Source organism: Falco naumanni, chromosome 18, assembly GCF_017639655.2.
Source record: "Falco naumanni isolate bFalNau1 chromosome 18, bFalNau1.pat, whole genome shotgun sequence".
In the NCBI taxonomy this organism is placed as follows: Eukaryota; Metazoa; Chordata; class Aves; order Falconiformes; family Falconidae; genus Falco; species Falco naumanni.
Genome location: NC_054071.1, coordinates 2,389,510 through 2,408,268, shown reverse-complemented (window position 1 = coordinate 2,408,268; position 18,759 = coordinate 2,389,510). Strand labels below are relative to the sequence as shown.

Below are 18,759 nucleotides of genomic sequence, written 5' to 3'. Positions count from 1 at the left end.
AGAGCAGAAAGAGAGCCTAATTACAGCCCTGTGCGTGCTAATTGCACCTATGTAAACACCTAACGCAATGCAGCCCCTGACTGCCAACTGGGGCGAGGGCTGACATCTCCTTCAGCCCAGGGTGGCAGTGGGAGGGGGGGGGTGGCGGGGCTCAGACCTCTGTGGCATTGCTGGGACCTTGGTGACAGATGCTAGGGCTCGGGAGGGGAAGGGCCGAGGGGGTCCTGCAGCCCAAGAAGGGGGGAGCACCGGTACCACGTGCCTGTTGCAGACCCGGGAGGGAACAGCAGGGAGATATTTTCTAATAATCTGATACTCTGCAGGGTGAGGTCTGGGGGTGAGCCACGGTACCAACAGGGAGCTGCAACAAGATGTGCCAGAGTGATGGGCAGGGACCAGAACTAGCTCCTGCTGTTCCTACCAGCTGAGGTTCCCCCTTTCCTGGGGTTGGGGTCCCTGTGGCCAGGAGAGGTGCCCAGAGCATGGGCGCCTTTGTGGGCAACAGATCGCATTGCAACGAGATGCTCTGCAGTTGGGGATTTCCCAAGGCACTGCAATGGCTTTTAACAGCTAGGTGGGCACTTATCAGCAGGTAATACCTTGGGTGTTCCAGGGTCCCCGGCGTTGACTCACCATCACTCTCCACCCTTAGTGGGGTAGCCTGCCTCCCACCTGAGCCAGTCCAGCCTCCAGCCGCTGTACGGGGTGAGACACACACAGCACCTTCCCCTGGACCAGCCCCAAACACCCACGCACTGCTCTGCTGATACACCTGATTCATCTGCCATGCTCCTCAGCACCCCCTGCTCCACTCGCCCTGCTCCTGGGGACGTGGGCTGAGCTCCCCAGCATCCTCCTGCCAGGACAGCATGATGGAGGTGGTCCTGCTCCATGGGTTGCTGCTCCTCCTCCCCTTGGCAGCCCTGCTGCTTTACCGGTACAACGCCACTTTCCACTACTACTGCAAGGTGGTCGTCTTCAACTGCTGGGTTGTGGCCATGGCCACCATCCTGTCCCCCTTTGCAGCTCTTCGGGGACGCTCCGTGGAGAACATGAAGTGAGTACAGCTTGGGGGCGTGCCTCTGGAGTGGAGATGGTTGGGGCTTGGCTGTGATGGAGGAGCTGATGTGGTCTTGTGGACACACGCTCTCTCCTGGGCTGGACATACCCACAGCTGCGTTATGGCTGGTGGTTGAGCCCTGGGGCCACAGTGAGGGCTGTGGTCATGTCCGTGTGGCAATGAAGGGTGCATCTACATGTTGTGGTACGGTGAAGAGGTGCTGGCCATGCCCAGGGAAGGTTATGCCACGATGGAGGTGGCCATCTGGGTCAGAACTAGTGGTTCCTGGAGGCTGAAGTAGCGTAAAAGGGATCGTTCTTGGCCATTGCAATGTTGGGGTCATCGGCTGGGTGAGTGATAGGGGGGTTTGGCAAAGGCTGGAGGTACAACCATTAGCAGGATGCAGATGCACACCCATCACCGTCTCCCTGGCAGTTCTTGCCCAGTAGGAGCCCTGGGGACTGCGCTTTGGCAGAGGGATTTGGGGATGCAGCGGTGCCATCAGCTGCAGGGCATGGGGCAGTCATGTTCTGGTGAGTCGTGTGCTGGTGCTGTCAGCTGTGCTCGGGGGTGGTGGCAGTACTGGGATAACATCTCCGTGCAACATGAGAGGAAGGTCTAGTTGCTTTGAAGGGTGTTGCAATCTTGTTACTGGATTCCTGGGCATGATAGCATACCAGAAGAGATATAATTATGTCAGAGTGAAAAATGTCTGAGCTTGTGGCATTTGCTGAGCTTGAGCCATCACGTATTCGTGCTGATGGGTTGTAGGCCCCGGGCAGGAGTGTGGTCAGGGGGGTGATGTTATTAGGCTGTTGTGTAGCCTCTCTCCCTCATCCTTTCTGTGCAGAAACGCTGTGCACGCACACGTGCCCGGAGGTGCTCCGAGCCCTGGCGCAAATGTTTCCGGCTTAGTGGCAATACCCGGGGTGATGCAGCGGTGACTCACGCTGCCTTATCTTATCCCACCGACACCTTGCAGCCATCCTCCGCTGGAGCAGCACACCCTCTCCTCCTCAGCCTCCAAATCGCAAAGCCTCCGGCTTGGAGCACATTCCTGTCATTAGTCCTTGCTTTGGGGCATTGCCACCAGTGTTTTGCTTCTCTGCAGATGCAGTGATCTCTGAGCCTGCATCTCCCAAGGGATGGGTGGTCTTCTGATACAGTGGACCCTCAAGCATCATGCCTCCTTATCCCTCTGTGCCTGCCTCTGCTTTCTCCTCCCAAACTTCTCATCCCTACCTGGTGCTGAGCGCTTGCTGACAGCCCCATCCCCTGCCCTGTCCCCTGTGGGGCCCCCTGGGACCAATTGCTGCCAGATGTGTGGACCCTGGCACTGGCACTCTTCATGCTGTGGGTTGGAGAGTGCCTGATTTCAATCCTGAAAGCATACCAGCCTTTTACTGCCACTCTGTGTGCTGCAATCCCCGTTGCTCCATCCTCCCTCCATTCCTCTCGTTACTCTCATACTGAGTGTCACCCTTCATCATCGCTGCCATCCTGATGTTACCTTTCCTGTCCAACCCTCCCTGGATGGTGACACTGCTCTTTCTTGTTCCCTCTTCCATCTGCCTGGATGAAACCTCCACCTCTTCCTGACGGTGCAGGTCCAGTGAAGTTTTTCTTTGTGATTTCCTCGAATGAATGAGCGTTGGTTTTCCCTTCCCTGCTCTTTTCCCCCTCCAACTGCAGCACAGAGCTTGGTGCCTGCAGGGACAGTCCCTGGAGACATCAGCATCCCTGTAGAGCTGTTTCAAGACTGTTCCTCTGCTTGTCCAGCGCTCGTCTACCTACAGCTCAGCACCTCTTTTGTGCAATCCAGTCTCTCTGGCTTTAGGTATCTGTGAGCCCATTGTCTGGGTTTCCAGCCTGCATGCACCAAGCCAGCTGTGCATGTGGGGCAGCCTCAGCGTGAGGCTCACCCAGCCAGAGGCCAGTTTCCTCACTGGAATGTGATGATTTGCAGCTTGGCTGCAGGCAGACATCCCATCCCTTCTCTTCTTGCTTCCCCATCATCCCTGGAGATCAAAAAGCCTGATGTATTTTTTCCTCCCACCAGCTTGTGCTGGCTGCTCTTCTTCACGGGAAGCTCCAATGAAGACTCTCTACTACTGAAGTAGTAGCTGCTTTTGCCTTAGGGATGGTTACAAGGTTAGCTCTGAGCTATACAGGCTACAAACCCGCTTAGAAAAGCGAAGCATCAGAGACCGAGCACAGATCCACCTTGGGACACACTATTTGCTCCTTGCATCTTGGTCCCTGTGTGATGGTGAGGAGCTGGAAAATATCAAGCAGCCTCCCCCTGTGTCGACCTGCTCCCTACATGTGTTCTTGTGCCCTAGGCTCCTGTGTGCTGCCATCCTGCCCCTGAAATGGTTTTATGGCATCAAGATACAGGTGTGGGGCTCTGAGCATCTGAACATCAAGGAGCCCTATGTGATAGTTTGCAACCACCAAGCTTCCCTTGACCTCATGGGTACGTGCAAGGGAAAGGGGGGGGGGGGGGGGGAGCTCATCACTGCATGAGCAGCCTTTGGGGTGCTGCAGGGGTGGACCAGGCTCATCCTGGGGTTCCCACCGAGAACAGCACCAGTATCTGTACAGGGTGGTGTGGTAGGCATAAGCCAGAAGAGCTGGTGGGACAGGAGCTCAGGGCTATGGGTGTGCGACAGAGAGGGAGGGCTGGGACAATGGAAGATGATGCCAGGTGACTACAGCCACAGGGCTCGCTGGTTCTGGGTGCCACTGGGCAGGGACAGATCATTTCCTTTCCCATCCATCCTCCAGGCATGGTGGAGGTCATTCCTGACCGCTGTGTGCCCATCGCCAAGAAGGAGCTCATGTACATGGGCACCGTGGGGTGGGCCTGCTGGCTCAGTGGCATCATCTTCATCGACCGCCACAAAAGAGAAGATGCAATTGATGTCATCGCCCAGACGGCCAAGACCATGCGGCGTGAAAATGTGAGGGCGGGCAGCGGGGGGGAGTCAGGGAGAAAACACTGATGGGGGAAGGGGTGGGGTGGGGAGGACTGACACAGCAGGTCCCAGGGTGCTCTGGTTGGGGTCCATGCTCACGTCTCTCCCCATCCCGTGCAGCTCCGAGTGTGGATTTTCCCTGAAGGCACCAGGAACCAGGAAAAATCCATGCTGCCCTTCAAGCGTGGGGCTTTCCACTTGGCTGTGCAGGCTCAGGTAAGGCCATCCTTTCCACTTGCCCTTGAGAAAGTGGGGTGGGCACGCACCCTGAGGCAGTGGGGTGGGAGACATCAGCATCTTTTGGGTTCTGGAGTCCCCAGGGACAGGCACCCTGCTGTGCAGGACCCAGGGAGGGGACGGGGACCTGCTGAAGCCTGGGGCACACAGGAGCTAGAGTCCCACTTGGGAAGAGGATCTGTATGGAGGACTCCCCTGACCCTCTGTGTCCTATAGGTTCCCATTTTCCCCATTGTGATTTCCCCATACTGGGACTTCTTCAGCTCCAAGGATAAGAAATTCACGTCTGGTAAGTGATGGGCAAGAAGCCCCATTGCTGGAAAGCAGAGCTATTGGTGGGGATGAGGCATGTGGGCTTGAAGGTCTCTTTGTGGGACACTGAGGCATGGGGAGGCAGCTGGTGCTGGAGGATGTTGGTGGGAAGACCTGGTTGGTGGTGGGTTCATCTAACAGCATCCCTGGCCTTTTCCTTCTCTCTCCAGGGACGTGCACCATCCGAATCCTCCCCAAGGTAGAAACCTGTGGCCTGAGCCCAAAGGATGTCCCCAGACTGACAGAGACTGTCCGTCAGGTCATGGCTGATGCCCTTGCCGAGTTGTCTGCAGATCGCTGTGTGGACCAGGGTGCTGAGCAGCCTCCGTTCCTACGCTGCGCTGGGGCCCGTGCTGGCAGGGGACAGGGTAGCCCGCAGTGCAAGGAGGACACAACCAGGGCCAGTAATTAGGTAGAGGGACTGAACTCCTCGGGGGAAATAAGGGAGGTGACACAGCCAGAGGTTGAGGCATGTTGTCCCCTTGTCCCCTGTGGATGTGTCTGCCAGACCTGCCACTGCCCCGGCAGCCTGCAAGAGCAGGATGGTGCCTCGGTGCAAGGGGAAGCAGAGCAGTGCAGGAGGGGGACCAAGCAGCACCCCGAAAGAGTGCAAGGTGCCCCCAGAAACCCCTTTCTGTGGCTGTGCATTCCCTCCCCAGGGCTTTAACTGTCTCCCCCAAACCTGACGCTGTGTCTGGCCCTGGGTAACGAGCCCCGTGTGCCCGGGTGGCTCCTGCCTGCACACCGGGTAGGGGGGAGAGATGTGCCAGGCTGGGCTGGGGGGTTTCCCGCTCCCTTTTCCACCCCTGACGGTGTGACACGCGGTGGGGTTCACCCATGGGCTTGCTGGGTTGCTTCTTCCAGAGGCTCCTGCAAGCTGGCAATGCTGTTCAGCTGCAGCCAGCTCTGGGGAGGGGTCCGGAGCGCAGAGTGAGGCCTGGCAGGGGCAGGAGGTCGAGGGGGAACAGCATCCTTGAGGCTGAACTATGAGACAAGGGTGCAAGATTAAACAGTGCATACCTGATGCTGCGCGTGCACGGAGTCCTGCCTGCGCCTCGGGTGCCGAGGGGGGAGTTGGGAGGGGGATCCATCTCCTTACAGCCGTGTGGGGTGCCTGCATCACTGCAGGTGGAGCGTCCCTGTGGACACCACAGCTTCTCCGTGGGGTGCAGCGCTGGGTGGTGTGAGGAGCATGTGGCAGAGTGAGAGTTACACTGGGGTGGACTAGGTCCCAAGTAGACCTCTCCTTGCCTTGGGGACAAGCAGTAAGTGCACAGGAAGAGCATCCGTTACATCCCAAAACCCTCAGAGGGAAGAGGTGCCTGGATTATGCCCACCTGGAGCAGGAGGGACCTCCCCATGGCCACCAGACCATGGTACAACCAGACCCATCCACCAGCCACCATCTCCCCTGGCCCGTTCCCTGCAGCCGGGCAGAGCTCTGGGCATCTGCTGGCTCCTTCCCAGCCGAGCAGCTCCCGTCACAGCCACCGCAGAGTGACAGTAGGGCAGGGAGAAACACAGCATGTGGCTGTCCCAGTGCTGGCAGCAGGGTGGGCAGGCTTCACCTCCCGTCTTTCCAGTAAGATGTGCAAACCGTGGCCAAACAAGGGTGCAGTGTCGGTTTGGCATCGTTCCCACTCTAGGCAGCGGCTGGCTCATTACAGGAGGAAATCCTGCAAACCCGTGGCAATTGTCTGCCCAGACAGATATCACCAGGCGAAAACATGAGCAAATAAAAAGAGACTTCCCATGAGTAACAACTCACCGGATCAGGAACTGCCACATGGAGATGGTCAAGGGCAGTGTGCACGTGAAGGATTTAATTCTGCAGAAAGCCCCTTTATTGCCTGCCTTGCTGCCGGGGGTCTGTGTGGCAGCTCTGTCAGCTCCGAGGTGGCTCAGCAGTCCCGCAGTGTGCCCACCACCATGGGGGTGCTTTGGGTGCCTAGAACCTTGAACCCAGCAAACATTGGGTCTGGTGGTTAAACATTGTCCTGGCTGGATGGCTGGGTCCCAGCCAGAGACCTTGCTGGCTTTTGCTTGCTGCCAGTCGGGAGGTGAAGGCTTGAAGACAAGAAGAAAACTCAGCACACGGGGCTCTGGGACCACCTTGCTTCCACTGGTCTTCCAAGCATGGGGTCTGTGGCAGCTCTGCCCTGCCTGCTGTTTTTTGTCCTGTACTTCACAGCTGGAGCATCTGCAAAGCCGTAAGCCCTGTCTGTGCCTGCAGGGAGCGGGGTCGGTCTCAGCGCTGCGATAATCCTTGCCCTGACTGTGGTTGCTGGTCCGGGTGGGAATGCTCGGGGTGGTGGTTGTCCCCACAGAGGACTTTGTGCCAGGGGTTGGGGTCTCTGGGCTGTTTTGGTGGAGGTGCAACCTCACACAGAAGCCAGTGGGTGAGCGGAGCCTTTCCTCCCTCCGCTCTTGATTGACCCCTCAGCTCTTCCCTAAGGTGTTTAGGCAAAGGGGGCTCGGCTCTGCTCTGCTCCGTGCGCTCGCCAGCCTCCCTGGGTAGATGGGGCAGGGCTGGGTGGCATAGCCCTGTGGAGAGCATCCATGGGATGGAAAAAAACCCACATGCCTTCTGCCTTGAGAATCTGGAAGGGAGCACTGCGATCTGGCAGGGCTCCCTGCTCTCCCCCACTACCGAGGTGTCCCCTCCACCAGGCACTACGTGGTGTTCTTCCCCTCCGTGCTGTACTATCCATACACTGGCAAAGTGCACATCCACCTCATGGACCTGGACGAGCCTGTGCGGGTGACGCTCCACCTGGCCAGCAGCCTCGGAGTCCCCAACATCACCCTGGAGAAGCAGGGCAGCGATATCCTCCAGCTGAACTGGCCCCGCTTCTCCAACGTGAGTCATGGCCCCACAACAGGGCTGAGGACCTCGGGAAGGGGTATCCATCCCCCACCTGCTGCCAGAGGGGCCTGGGGCAACTGGGAGGGGACGTGGGGTCCATCCTGGATGAGCAACGAGTGAGGTGAAGAGTGGAGGGACATGGGTGTGTACAGAGACCTTTTTGGCTGTATCTGCATCATCTTCCCATGCACACCAGTTCCCTGGTGCCTTCATGGGGCCACGGGGTGGTGACGATGGGGGCCAGGTGCACTGTCTCATTGGCATCCAACATAAAGGCTTTGCAACCATTTCTGCTTTCCCCTGTGGCAGGTTTCTACCCCTCCTGCAAGCATCTATGAGGTTGCGCATCTTCACGTTTCCATCCAGGGAGGTTCCCTGCAGGTGTCTGAGCAGAAGAAAGTACTGGTGAAAACCCTGGAGCTGGGGACCTTGGTGCAGACAGACAGGGACGTCTACAAGCCTGGACAAACTGGTAAGGGGCAGGAGCTGCTGGGAGAGCTTGCTGGCTCTTGGGATGGGGTTGCCAGGTTTGGGTCCTGAGCCCTAGTGCTCACTCCTGCTCCCACCTTTGCTCCCTCCAGTGAAGTTTCGAATTGTCCGTTTGGATCAAAACTTCATTCCCAGCAACAGGGAGGTGAGACGGGATCGGGGTGCGGGGGGGGATGCGGAGGCAACGGGATCCCCGGTGTGCCCAAGCCTCGGTGGCAGCAGTGGCACAGCCATCAGCGTCCCCACAGGGAGGGAATCCCCCAAACACTGAAGGGACGGGCGGCAGGAGGGGTGCAGCTCTGCCCAGCCTGCGTGCCCAGGGTACAGCCCTTCGCTTTTGGCACTGGCACAGATGAGCTGTTCCCTTTCCCCCTCTTCCCTCCTGCGTAGCTTTTATGCACCACTATAACACCCACCGGTTCCAGACTCCCGGTGCTACACGGTGCTGCCAGGCCCCATTGCACAGCTAATGCTGTTTGCACAACGCAGCCTCGCACCCTGCTGCTTGGAGAGGGCAGCGGGAGCCAGGCAGTGACCGCAGCTCTGAGCCCCCAGCCCAGCAACCAGCTCTGCAGGGGCCGAGCCAGATCCCACAGGCTCAGCTACGAGCTCAGCACCCTGTGCTCTCATCGTGCTAAATGCTGCTCCCCTCTTTCTTTGCAGCTCCCGTTGGTGGTCATGCAGGTGAGTCGTTACCCTGCGCCAGCGTGTCGGCTCCCCTGCGCGGAGCAAAGGGCCACAGCACGTGTGTGATGCTGGGGACAAGGAGCTGGTGTGGGGACAAGGAGTAGGGATGGGGACATGCCCGCTGTGGGTGCTGAGAGAAGTTACAAGGAGCAGGGAAAAAGGCTTGGGTTCCTCATCCACATCTCCAGCCCACTTGGGGTCAGCTCGCCGTCTGCCCGCCAAACAGGGGGTCCTCTGCGGAGGTGCTGCTAAGGGGCAGGCTACACAGACGGAGACAGCAGTGGCTATTGCCACAGAGACTTCAACCCAACCTGGGGAACCTCCTGAGCTCCCAGTACAGGCTGGAGCATCTCCCTGCCAGCTCCAGCTGGTGTAGCCAGGATGGAGCTCAGCTAATACATCCCCAGGGTGGGCATTTTCCTTCTGGAGAGGCGATGCCACTCTGAGCGTGATGGCAGGGCAAAACCTCTGCTTCGGGTGAGGATACGCAGGGTGACTTGATCCTTGAGATTATCAACCCACCACTGCCACGCAGCCGATCTTCAGCCCCGTCAGCTCTGTGTCCCTGTTTGCAGGATCCCAGGAGGAACATCGTGGCGCAGTGGCGGGGGGTGAGCCCACGGCAGGGCATCGTAGAACTGTCCTTCCCGCTGGCTGCGGAGCCGGCCCTGGGCACATACACCATCGAGGTGGAGGGCAAGCAGCACTCCTTCAGCGTGAAGGACGACGGTGCGTGGGGATGAAGGCTGGGCTCCACACGAAGTGTTCGGGGAGCCATTGTATGGGATGGCAAGAAACTCCCAAAAGAAGAGATGGGCACAGTCCCGTTCGCTGCTGGTCTCCCCACAGGGCCACCCCACTTTGAAGTGCTGATCCGGCTGCCCTGCGTGGTGGTGAAGGACGAGAAGACCCAACTGGACATTTGTGGGTGGTGAGTTGGAGAGCAGCCTCACAGGAAAGCTGGATGCTCCCGGGACGATGCTCCCGCAAACAGCCACCCCATCTGCTCCCCTTCCTGACAGGTACCCATCTGGGAGAACTTTCCGGGGAAGAGCTGAAGCCAGGCTGTGCCAGTCCCACGAAGATGATATTTCCCTGGAGGGATCTTTGAGGAACTGTGTTGAGTTTAGGGGGCAGGTGAGGGCAGCAGGAAAGGGAGAAGGCACTTGGCTGGTGGCCCTGGAAATGTTTCCTCATCTTGTGGTGCTTGGGCTGTTGATGGCTGGGTGCATCGTTCGGGCATTGCTGGGTGATTCAGCTCTCACGTGGCAGTGCTGCAAACCCGGAGTCATCCCAAAGGGCACAGAGGAGTGGAGCAGGGGCTCGGGGTGGTCCTCAGGCCAGGATGGGCAGGAACGGGACAGCCAGCTGCACGGCAGAGCGCAGTACCAGCCCCAGGGGGGCAAGTTCGCAGGATCCAAGGGTGGCAGGACAGGATGGAGGGATGCAGCAGCAGCAGGGAGCCCAAGGGTGACAGCAGGTGACACTCAAGGGCCCAGCCACAGGGTGATTCTTTCCTTCAGATGGGGAGGGATGGCTGCTTCTCCACTGAGGTGCCGGTGGCTTCCTTCAGCCTGACCAGCTTCCATGAGAGTCGGCTCTATGCCTCTGCAACGCTGCTGGAGGAGGGGACCGGTGAGCACTGCCCTGGGCTGGTGACACCTGGAGGATGTGGCACAGCTACCACATGTCCCCAGGGTCTCTGTCCTTCCCATCCACAAGCAGCAGCTGCTCTGTGCCTTTACTTTCTTTGCTGCCATTTTTCCTCTACTCCTGACTGACGGAGCAATCCCTTAGGTCCTGAAGGCAGATCAGGAGTTTCTTCCCCTTCCAACAGCCCACCCCTAGGTATCCCTCCATCATCCACATCTCCTTCCCCACTCTCTGCCTTCCTGAGCCCAGTTAGTGTGCTTGATTAGTGCCTGGAGAGCTACCGGGGTAATTATTTTTCATACTGGGGCTTTCTGACTTGAATCTAGTTACAAATAATTGTGCTGTGCCTGGGAGGGCTTGTTAGACGCATCCTTAGGGTCAAATAAAAAGCTCAATTTCAGCGCAGTGCAGCTGTGAGAGGCCCCTTCTGTTTGCTTGCAGCCATTAAGAGGGGCATTTTGGGGTAAAGCTTGGTATTTTGGCAGCACACAGATCTCGGCTGAGTGTGGCCCCGCTCACACTACAGCTCCCATCACGCCTAAGCACTGGGATTTGCATTTGTTGCCCAACGAGTGTGGTTTTGCACTGTGCAGACTTGCCCCTAACCACTGCCTGCAAGAGGACAGGGTGGGTTTTTTTGTGTGTGGCCACTTGCAAAGCCAGCAGTAGGGAGCAAACGCGTAATGCTGCATGTCAGAGACACTCCGACCCATCTTTCCTGGGGGGAATCGCAATGACAAGTTGCTGAGTGCCTCTCTCACCTCCCCCTCCTCTCTGCAGGAATGTGGCGCACAGTGACCAGAAGCTGTGTAATTGCAGATGAAATGGCCACGATCACCTTTGAAAACGACGATAAATTCTACAAGCCGGGCATCCCCTACACCGGGACGGTAATGGGGGGGGGGGGGGGGGGGCACCCTGCAGGGCTCCCCTGCTCCCTGCTGCACCCAGTCCTTCTCCTGCTGACCCCCAGCCCTGCTCGCCCACCCCTGCCCTCTGCCCCACGGCTGCAGCCCAGCCTGGAGCATCTCCCTTTCCCTGCCAGTGCAGATGTTGCTGAAGAGAACCAACAGCTCTGCCCTGAAGGAGAAGGAGTTTCTGCTTGTGGTTGATACTGGACGAAAAGGGCAAACAAAAACCCTGCCCATGGATGGATCGGGGAGAGCCTCCTTCGAGCTGGACACCTCTGGCTGGAATGGCAAGGTCTTCCTGCACGTAAGTGCCCCACGCCCTGTTAGGCATCCTGGATTTAGTAAAGATCACAAAGGTTTTCTTACACAAAATCTTCCAGCCTCCCCTTGACTCTACTTGGTCCTTTAGCACCCACAGCATCCTACGGTAAAGAGCTCCACATGTTTATTAGCCCTGTTTGACACCGTGATTGCCTGTCAGACCCTGCAGACCCTGGCACCCTCCCGGCTCCTCCTGTGCTGGGAAAAGGGGCTGCTCTCACTTTTGATGCATTCTGCCAGTTCTTGCTCTAATTCCTTCTCTCTGCCTTTGCCATTTTCATACTTCACTGCCAAATTTCAGAATCCTTTCTACCTTCACCATCTGGGCACGAGATCAGAGAGTTGTGGGATGCTTTTTCAGTTCTTACCATCTGCCCACACGTGCTGCTTAGCCATGCTTGCCACCTCCGGCCATCTGCTGGCTGCCCCTTTGAGTGTCCCTTGGACAAGCCCCTTGATGGCACACAGCTCTATTTTTTGGGTGCTGAGTCCAGCTGGATTGTGTTTCTTGGCATGTTCCTGCAGGGGTGTCACAGTCACAGCGGCAGAGTGACTTTCCACCCCTCCTGTGCTCTGCTGCTGAGCTGGTCTTTGCCATTAAGAGCCTCCATTTCCCCTCCCACCCCCCGTCAGGCTGGACTCAAGACAGATGAAGGCCAGAAGTATCTCCGTTACCAAAGCGTCACTCGCTACCTGTATCCCTCCTCTTCGGACAGCCAAAGTTTCCTAAAGATCCACAGGGTGGGAAAGAAGCTGCCCTGCGGCCAGCCCCAGCAGCTCGGGGTGGATTATTTGTTCGACGAGAAGGTCATGGGGATGAAGCTGCAGAATCTGGATGTGGTCTTCCTGGTGAGCCTTCTCCTGGGGAGAGATGGGAGACTGCACGAAGGGCAGAGCTCAGGGAGTGGAATGAGGCTGGTTGTGGTTGGGGTTAAGCTACAGCAGAAGCCATTTCCAGCCAACCCTGGGCAGGCACTCTTGAGTTCAGCGCTCAGGGATGGATCCTGGAGCTGTCAGGTCTTGGGGCACCATTTCCATCCCTCCTGCACATTGTGGGTCTAATAGTCTCTCCCTGAGCATCCTCCACAGCCTCCCCTCATCTGTTTGTGCTGGTTCCCCGCTCAGCATTAGTTTCATTGTTCTCATCTCCTCCTCTGCAGGTCCTGGCCAAGTGGACCATTGCCACCGTCCTCAGGAAAGAGCTGCCTGCAGAGGCTGGTAGGTCCTGAGGCGTGGATGGGCTGTGCAGGGCTCTGCTCTCCCTGCCTGCTCCTCACGTCGCCTCCTTTCCCATGGCGCAGGGCTGAGAGGCTCCTTCTCCCTGGAGCTGCCCATCGGCCCCGAGCTGGCACCCACGGCCAAGGTGCTGGGCTACGTGGTGCTGCCCAACGGGGAGATGGTGGCTGACAGCACCGAGCTCAGCGTGGCCAAGTGCTTCCCCAACAAGGTGAGCGGAGGCTGCTGGAGCTGGCGGAGTTGTTGCTGGGCTCGGTGGGAGATGTGGGCACTGCACCTTGCTCTTCAGCAGAGGCTTTCCTCATCCCCTGCAACCAGCTGGTCCCAGGCTCGCCTTTTTTTTTTTGGGGGGGGGGGGGGGGGGCGTTGTTCTTCCTTGCCCATTCCTGTTGTTGCTGCAAACCACCTCCTGGCTTTGATCGTGGTCCTCACCCTCCATCCTCCACTGGGATTTGGGGTCAGGCTGTGGCACAGAAGCTCTCCCTGGGACAGCCACCCTCTCCCCTAACCCAAAGGCTTCCTCTCTCTCTCCAGGTGAATCTGTCCTTCTCGGAGCAGAGGGCTCTGGTGGGCTCGCAGCTCCGCCTGAAGGTGCAGGCTGCCCCAGGGTCACTCTGTGCCGTCTACGCTGTGGAGCAACGCACACGGTCCTCTGGTGCCCAGGGCAAGGTCAACCCCAGTGTGGTGAGTCTGGAGTAACCTTGGCACTGGGCTGGACCAGACTCACTGCTGGCGCATGGGGACAGCAGTTTCTTGCCACTGTCACCCATTTTAGAGCAGGACAGTAGGGACCCTGGGGGAGCTGCCCTTACAGGATGGATGCCGGGTGTCTGGGAGCCCCCAGAGAGCCCCTGACACCACCCACGGGTTTTGGGGCTTTGCAGGGCAGATGGTGCATCACTGAATTACTCTGCAGGGCCCACTGGGGTGGAAACCTTGCAAACAGGGTGAGGGCGGTGGGAAGCATCCCCTGCCCTTGGGGAGAAGAGAGATGGGGCAGTGATGGGTCCCAGCAGAGGGCTGGGGCTGGCTGTAGGGCAGCATCACTATGCTGCCTGCAGAGGTGCAGAAGCTATGGGGGCAAAAGGGGTCAGAGCTGGGCCAGGAGCATTTTGTGGTCTTTCTCCCTCAGAATTCATGTGTTTGTTTAGGTCTATAAGTTAATCCCAATGTTTTCTGAAGATGGCTATCCTCAAGTCGAAGAACCTGATCCACCTCGCTGTCAGACAAATCTGCAGCCCGCACTACAGGCTCCATCCATTAACTGTTTTGATGTGCCCAGGCGTCGCTGGAAGGATTGCTTCCACAGCCTCGGGCGCAGGGAGGTACCAGCGCGTGACATCCAGCCAGGCCCCTACAGCCTGGTTAAGGTATGAGCCCTCCAGCCCTCCCTCACGCTGCTCTTCCTCCCAGCAAGGCTTACACAGGGTGCTGGGGGCACCTGGTCCCTCACCCAGCCCACATCTACGCTCATGTACCAAGCTCTTACATCGCTCAGATGACATGCCCTGCCCCTCGCTTCGCCAGCCGGGGACAGCTGGGTGAGAGGCATCTGTCAGTCCAGGCACAACAGCATTTCACAGGGAGGGGGCTAAGCTCTGCTCTTCCCATCACAAATCTGGGCTTGGAGCAATCAGCACGGACTGGCCTGGCATCCCCCTGCTTTTTTGGGCTGTGTGTCTCCCGCTGGCCAGGGTGGCTGTTTGGGAATGGGGCAGGCAGAGCAGATCCACCTGATCTTTCCCAACTCTCCCTGGTGCAGCAGGAGAGTTCCCCTGGCACAGACATTCCTCTCCAGCACTCCCATTGCAGCGTGGCGGGGGAAGGGGGGGGGGGGGGGTCCTGCTCTTTGGGAGCTCTGTTCTGGCATGGGGCTTTAAGCACATGTCGCTTCCTTTCTTCAGAGAGGGATGGAAAAGCATTTCAGTATCTCTGGGCTTCAGCACGGTGGTGTTCTCTTTCATGTGCCATGTTTCAGGATGCAAGTCTGAAAGCTGTCACCAATGCTCAGCTGGGCTGTGCAACAAACATCCGACGTCAAAGCTACCAAAGCCTTTTATACCCCCGAGGTGAGCGGGGAGAGCCTGTGACAGCCCCCGTGCTGGCTGCAGGCTGGGTGGGCACAGCCTGCCTCTTCCCATCCTTGCTGGCAGCGTGCTCAGGCTGTGTCCTGTCTGCAGGAGAAGGACTGGAGGAAGACGAGCAGGCAGGTGTCATGGGGGACACAGGGATGCAGGTGGATTTCTTAGGGACGTGGCTGTGGGAGCTGGTCCCTGTGGGGTGAGTAAGGAGCCCCAGCAGACCTCAAGCCAAGGGACTGTCCTCGCTGCATCAGCTTTGCCTCTGGGTGCAGCACCCAGACCTGCAGCTCAGTGTCCATATATCCAGGAATGACACTGAGGCATGTGCAGCCCCTTCCCTTGGACCTCAGCACTTCCCCCAGGAGAGACTGGGGCAGTCTGGCCCGTAGGCAGGGGATGCCATAAGAGTTAAGAACACTGATGGTACCTCTGCCCATCTCCAAGTGTGTGATGGCCCTCAGTGGTCCCCAGGACCTAGAGGAAGGGGCTTGACAGGCTCCTTCTGCTGGCTCTGTCCATCAGACTCAGCCTGTGAGATCTGCCCATCTTCTACAACCCTGCAGGGAGGTGGGCTCTGCAGAGGTGACTGTGACGGTGCCTGATGCCATCACCCAGTGGGAAGCTGGGATGTTCTGCACATCCCCGCTGGGGTTGGGGCTGGCCCCTGCTACCACCCTCGTGGCTTTCAAGCCCTTCCTCGTGGAGCTGGCGCTGCCCTACGCTGTGGTCCACCATGAAGCCTTCACCCTCGTGGCCACCGTCTTCAACTACCTGCGGCAGTGCCTGCGGGTGAGCGGGGCCGGGGAGGGCGTCCTGGGTCTGGGGTCTGGCGGGGGCTGATGGAGCCGTGGCCATGGTCTGGCAGGTTCAGGTGACGCTGGCAGAGTCGGCGGAGCTGGAGGTGTCGGCGGTCACTGATGAGGTGTACAGTGGTTGTATCTGCGCAGATGAGGAGAGGACCTTCCAGTGGGGCGTGCGAGCCACCAGCCCGGGTATGGAGGGGATGGCAAGGGCTGGGGAGGGAGGAGGAGACCCCATCAGTGAGGCTACTTGCAAAACTCCTCTTTGCCACTGCTTTCCTGACCCTTTCCTCCCTCTCCCCTTTCCCTTCTCCACTCTCCAGCCCCTTCCCTCCATTTCCCAGTCACACTGCACCCTCCCCCTTCCCGGCTCCCCAGGATGGCTCTGAGCTGGAGCCAGCCCCCGAGGCAGTGTCACAGTGATGTCCCTCGTCTACCTCCACAGGGAATGTGAACATCACCGTTATCGCCAAGGCCCTGCACTCCAAGGAGCTCTGCGGCACTGAGATGCCCGTGACGCCATCTCAGGGGCACGTGGACATCGAGACAAAACTGCTGCTGGTGCAGGTGAGCAGAGTGAGGTGGTGGGCTTGCACCATCTTCTCGCCAGGAGCAGAGCTGCCCCCAAAGCAGTTGGCCCCAGAGTGGAGCATCTCCCCATCCCTTGGCCATGCTGGATGGCACCTGTGGGTGCTGCAAGGCGGGGGAGCACCAGCACCCAGAGCGAGGGGAGAGCCTGTGTGCAGGCTTAGGGACCATCAGTAGGATGGTGCCTTCCTTTCCCTTTTGGGGGGAGACTGGTGGGTCTGAGCTGCTGGTCGGGTGATGTTCAGTTTGCTCCCCTCATCGCAGTGAGCGTGGGGCTGTGCCAAGGACAGCGGGGGTGGCCCTGAGCTCTCCTGGCCCGTCGGAGCTGATGGGCTGGTGGGGACGGGGTGTTTGGCAGAGGTGGAGACGCATTTCTGGGACAGAGAAGGGAAGGCTGATGCTGATGCTGGTCTCAGACATGCTGTATTCCTGTTTTTAAAGCTCCCAAGACCAATGTAAAGCAAACTTGCAGCTGCCTGGCTGTCCCTCGGCTCCCGACCCTGTCGTACCCCACCAGACAGCCATGGTCTCCAGGGCTGGCAGCCTTTTCCCATCCCTTCGTCCCTTCCACCTGACCCAGCAGGAGCCTGCAGCAAGATGGTTGAGACAAGGACTCCAAATCCCAGCCCCACTCGCCAGCAACCCTGCCATCCCACCGGGGTCGGGGGCTGCCTGGGGAGCAGCTGCTTTGCTGCGCACCGCGGAGTCGTGGTTTCCCTTGAGCTGATGCCAGTGCAACCCCTCATAGAGGGGAGCAAGGCAGGTGAGCCAACCCCAGGCTGACAAAAAGCCTTGGGACTTCAGCGCAAGACTGGAGGCTGGGCATAGAGAGGATGCTCAGGGCTGTCCTGAGTGCAGCCCTGTCCCTGTCCCTGCTCAGCCAGGCCGAAAAATTAAGAAAAATGCAGGTGGGGTAAGGGAAGTGGAAGCAGAAAAATGTTTTGCTTGCAAGAAAGCTCTCTTTCTTCAGGTTCTTTCCCACCATCCCTGACCAAAGCCAGCCCTGTGTCCCAAAACACACTTTGCATTAGGGGCTCAGCACTCCTGCCCACCTTAATGACATGTCAAAGGGGCTGTACCTTCACTTTTTTTTGCTGAATAAAAAGCTGAGACCAAACCAGAGGGAGAATTCATTGCACAGGGAACAAGGCAGCCGAGGGAACAACACAACAGGGGGTCAGTGGTGCCTGCTCAGGAGGGGCTGGGGGACAACGCGCTCTGGCTTCTGCTCCAAGGTCAGGCACTAGTGACAAATCCTCTGTGTGCTCCTCCCCTCGGCAGCCCCCCAGGCACCACCGGAGAGGCTGAGCTCCTGCCCGCACCTGAATCGATCTCCCCTTGACCACGCTGCTCACGTCCCCCACTGCATCCTGCCCCATGCCCTGCCAGGCTCCATGTGCTGATGACCCTGAGCTCCTTGTCACATTGAACTGTCCCTGGGATGCCCGTTGGGGCACTGACCCGTGCCCACACGCTGGGTGGCTGGTGGACCAGCCTCAGGTCCATGGGGGTGGAAGGGACCAGCCTCCTGCAGACACTGGCACTGTGTGGGGCTGCGCTTGCAGAGCAGGGGGGTGAGCACAGAGCTGAATCCAGCAAAGCCCGAGCAGGGCAGGCGTGGGGACAGCAGCTGTGGCCATCCCAGAGCCCACAGGAAAGAGGTCAGCCCCATCTGTGGCTTCCAGCAGTGCCTCTGCCTGTCCCCAAAGGGAAGGGGAGTGCAAAACTCCGGAGCAGGGGACGCATGCAGGACTGCCTGTGGCTGCTGTGGAGCTGCCTCAACTTTCCTAAATTCACAGAACGGTTTGGGTTGGAAGGGACCTTAAAGATCATCCAGTCCAACCCCCTGCCATGGGCAGGGGCACCTTGCACTAGCCCAGGTGGCTCCAAGCCCCATCCAACCTGGCCTGGGACACTTCCAGGGATGGGGCATCCACAGCTCCTCTGGGCAGCCTGTGCCAGTGCCTCAGCATCCCCGCAGTGAGGAATTTCTTCCTAATAGCTAATCTATATCTATCCTCTTTCAGTTCAAAACCCTTAAGCCCTTGTCCTATCACTACAGGTTCTACTAAAAAATCTGTCCTCATCTTTCTTATAAGGCCCCTTTAGGTATTGAAAGGAATTAAGTTTTGAAATTCCCACCAGGACAGAAAGAGGTGGCTCAGCCCCTGCCCCAGCCAGTGTTCAGTTCCCAGGCACCCAGAGGAATGAGAGCTAGTGGAGCTGGCACAGCAGCCCAACACCGTCCTGCTCCTGTGCCCCAAAATTTGCTGAAATTGGAGGAAACTGGGCAAAAAAAGCCCGAGACCTGTGACCAGCCCAAATGGCTACTGCTCGGCTCTATCTGCAATACCTGGAAACGAGCCCTTCCGCGAAATCGCCACCAGCTCACAGACTGTTCTCACGATGTGCTGCCTGCTTTCATTTTGGGGAACTCATTCCCACTCCTGCCCTCATTTCCCAGAAAACCAGTGTGGAGGTGGGTCCTGCCCCCTGGTTTTGAACCTCTTCGGGAACCTTTCCTCAAATTGCAAAAATCC

The 18,759-nt window shown here is 58.5% G+C and overlaps 2 protein-coding genes across 2 annotated transcripts; both read left to right on the top strand.

Moving 5' to 3' along the window:
* The first annotated feature begins 819 nt into the window (after window positions 1-819).
* Window positions 820-5,534, top strand: LOC121098995 (1-acyl-sn-glycerol-3-phosphate acyltransferase alpha-like). Its single transcript, XM_040617573.1, has 6 exons — window positions 820-1,057; window positions 3,403-3,536; window positions 3,848-4,023; window positions 4,159-4,254; window positions 4,492-4,564; window positions 4,758-5,534. Exons 1-6 carry the CDS (start codon window positions 870-872, stop codon window positions 4,997-4,999), a joined length of 909 nt encoding a protein of 302 aa, XP_040473507.1. The 5' UTR covers window positions 820-869; the 3' UTR covers window positions 5,000-5,534.
* Window positions 5,535-6,621: 1,087 nt separating this feature from the next.
* On the top strand, window positions 6,622-17,336 carry LOC121098990 (alpha-2-macroglobulin-like protein 1). Its single transcript, XM_040617565.1, has 22 exons — window positions 6,622-6,797; window positions 7,258-7,447; window positions 7,763-7,925; window positions 8,035-8,087; window positions 8,606-8,626; window positions 9,205-9,358; window positions 9,479-9,560; window positions 9,652-9,766; window positions 10,153-10,264; window positions 11,063-11,172; window positions 11,333-11,497; window positions 12,148-12,363; window positions 12,675-12,732; window positions 12,816-12,961; window positions 13,285-13,434; window positions 13,902-14,120; window positions 14,729-14,819; window positions 14,931-15,030; window positions 15,395-15,620; window positions 15,697-15,823; window positions 16,077-16,198; window positions 16,661-17,336. Exons 1-22 carry the CDS (start codon window positions 6,724-6,726, stop codon window positions 16,676-16,678), a joined length of 2,712 nt encoding a protein of 903 aa, XP_040473499.1. The 5' UTR covers window positions 6,622-6,723; the 3' UTR covers window positions 16,679-17,336.
* The last annotated feature ends 1,423 nt before the right edge of the window (window positions 17,337-18,759 follow it).

What these genes read in the sequence shown, in the direction of transcription:
- LOC121098995 (XM_040617573.1), top strand. Translation starts at nt 870, where the DNA reads ATGATGGAGGTGGTCCTGCTCCATGGGTTGCTGCTCCTCCTCCCCTTG. An exon ending in CGCTCCGTGGAGAACATGAA is followed by an intron (nt 1,058 to 3,402) that starts GTGAGTACAGCT and finishes CTTGTGCCCTAG; the next exon opens with GCTCCTGTGTGCTGCCATCC. An exon ending in GGATAAGAAATTCACGTCTG is followed by an intron (nt 4,565 to 4,757) that starts GTAAGTGATGGG and finishes TTCTCTCTCCAG; the next exon opens with GGACGTGCACCATCCGAATC.
- LOC121098990 (XM_040617565.1), top strand. Translation starts at nt 6,724, where the DNA reads ATGGGGTCTGTGGCAGCTCTGCCCTGCCTGCTGTTTTTTGTCCTGTAC. An exon ending in ACTGGCCCCGCTTCTCCAAC is followed by an intron (nt 7,448 to 7,762) that starts GTGAGTCATGGC and finishes CCCCTGTGGCAG; the next exon opens with GTTTCTACCCCTCCTGCAAG. An exon ending in GCCCCTACAGCCTGGTTAAG is followed by an intron (nt 14,121 to 14,728) that starts GTATGAGCCCTC and finishes GCCATGTTTCAG; the next exon opens with GATGCAAGTCTGAAAGCTGT.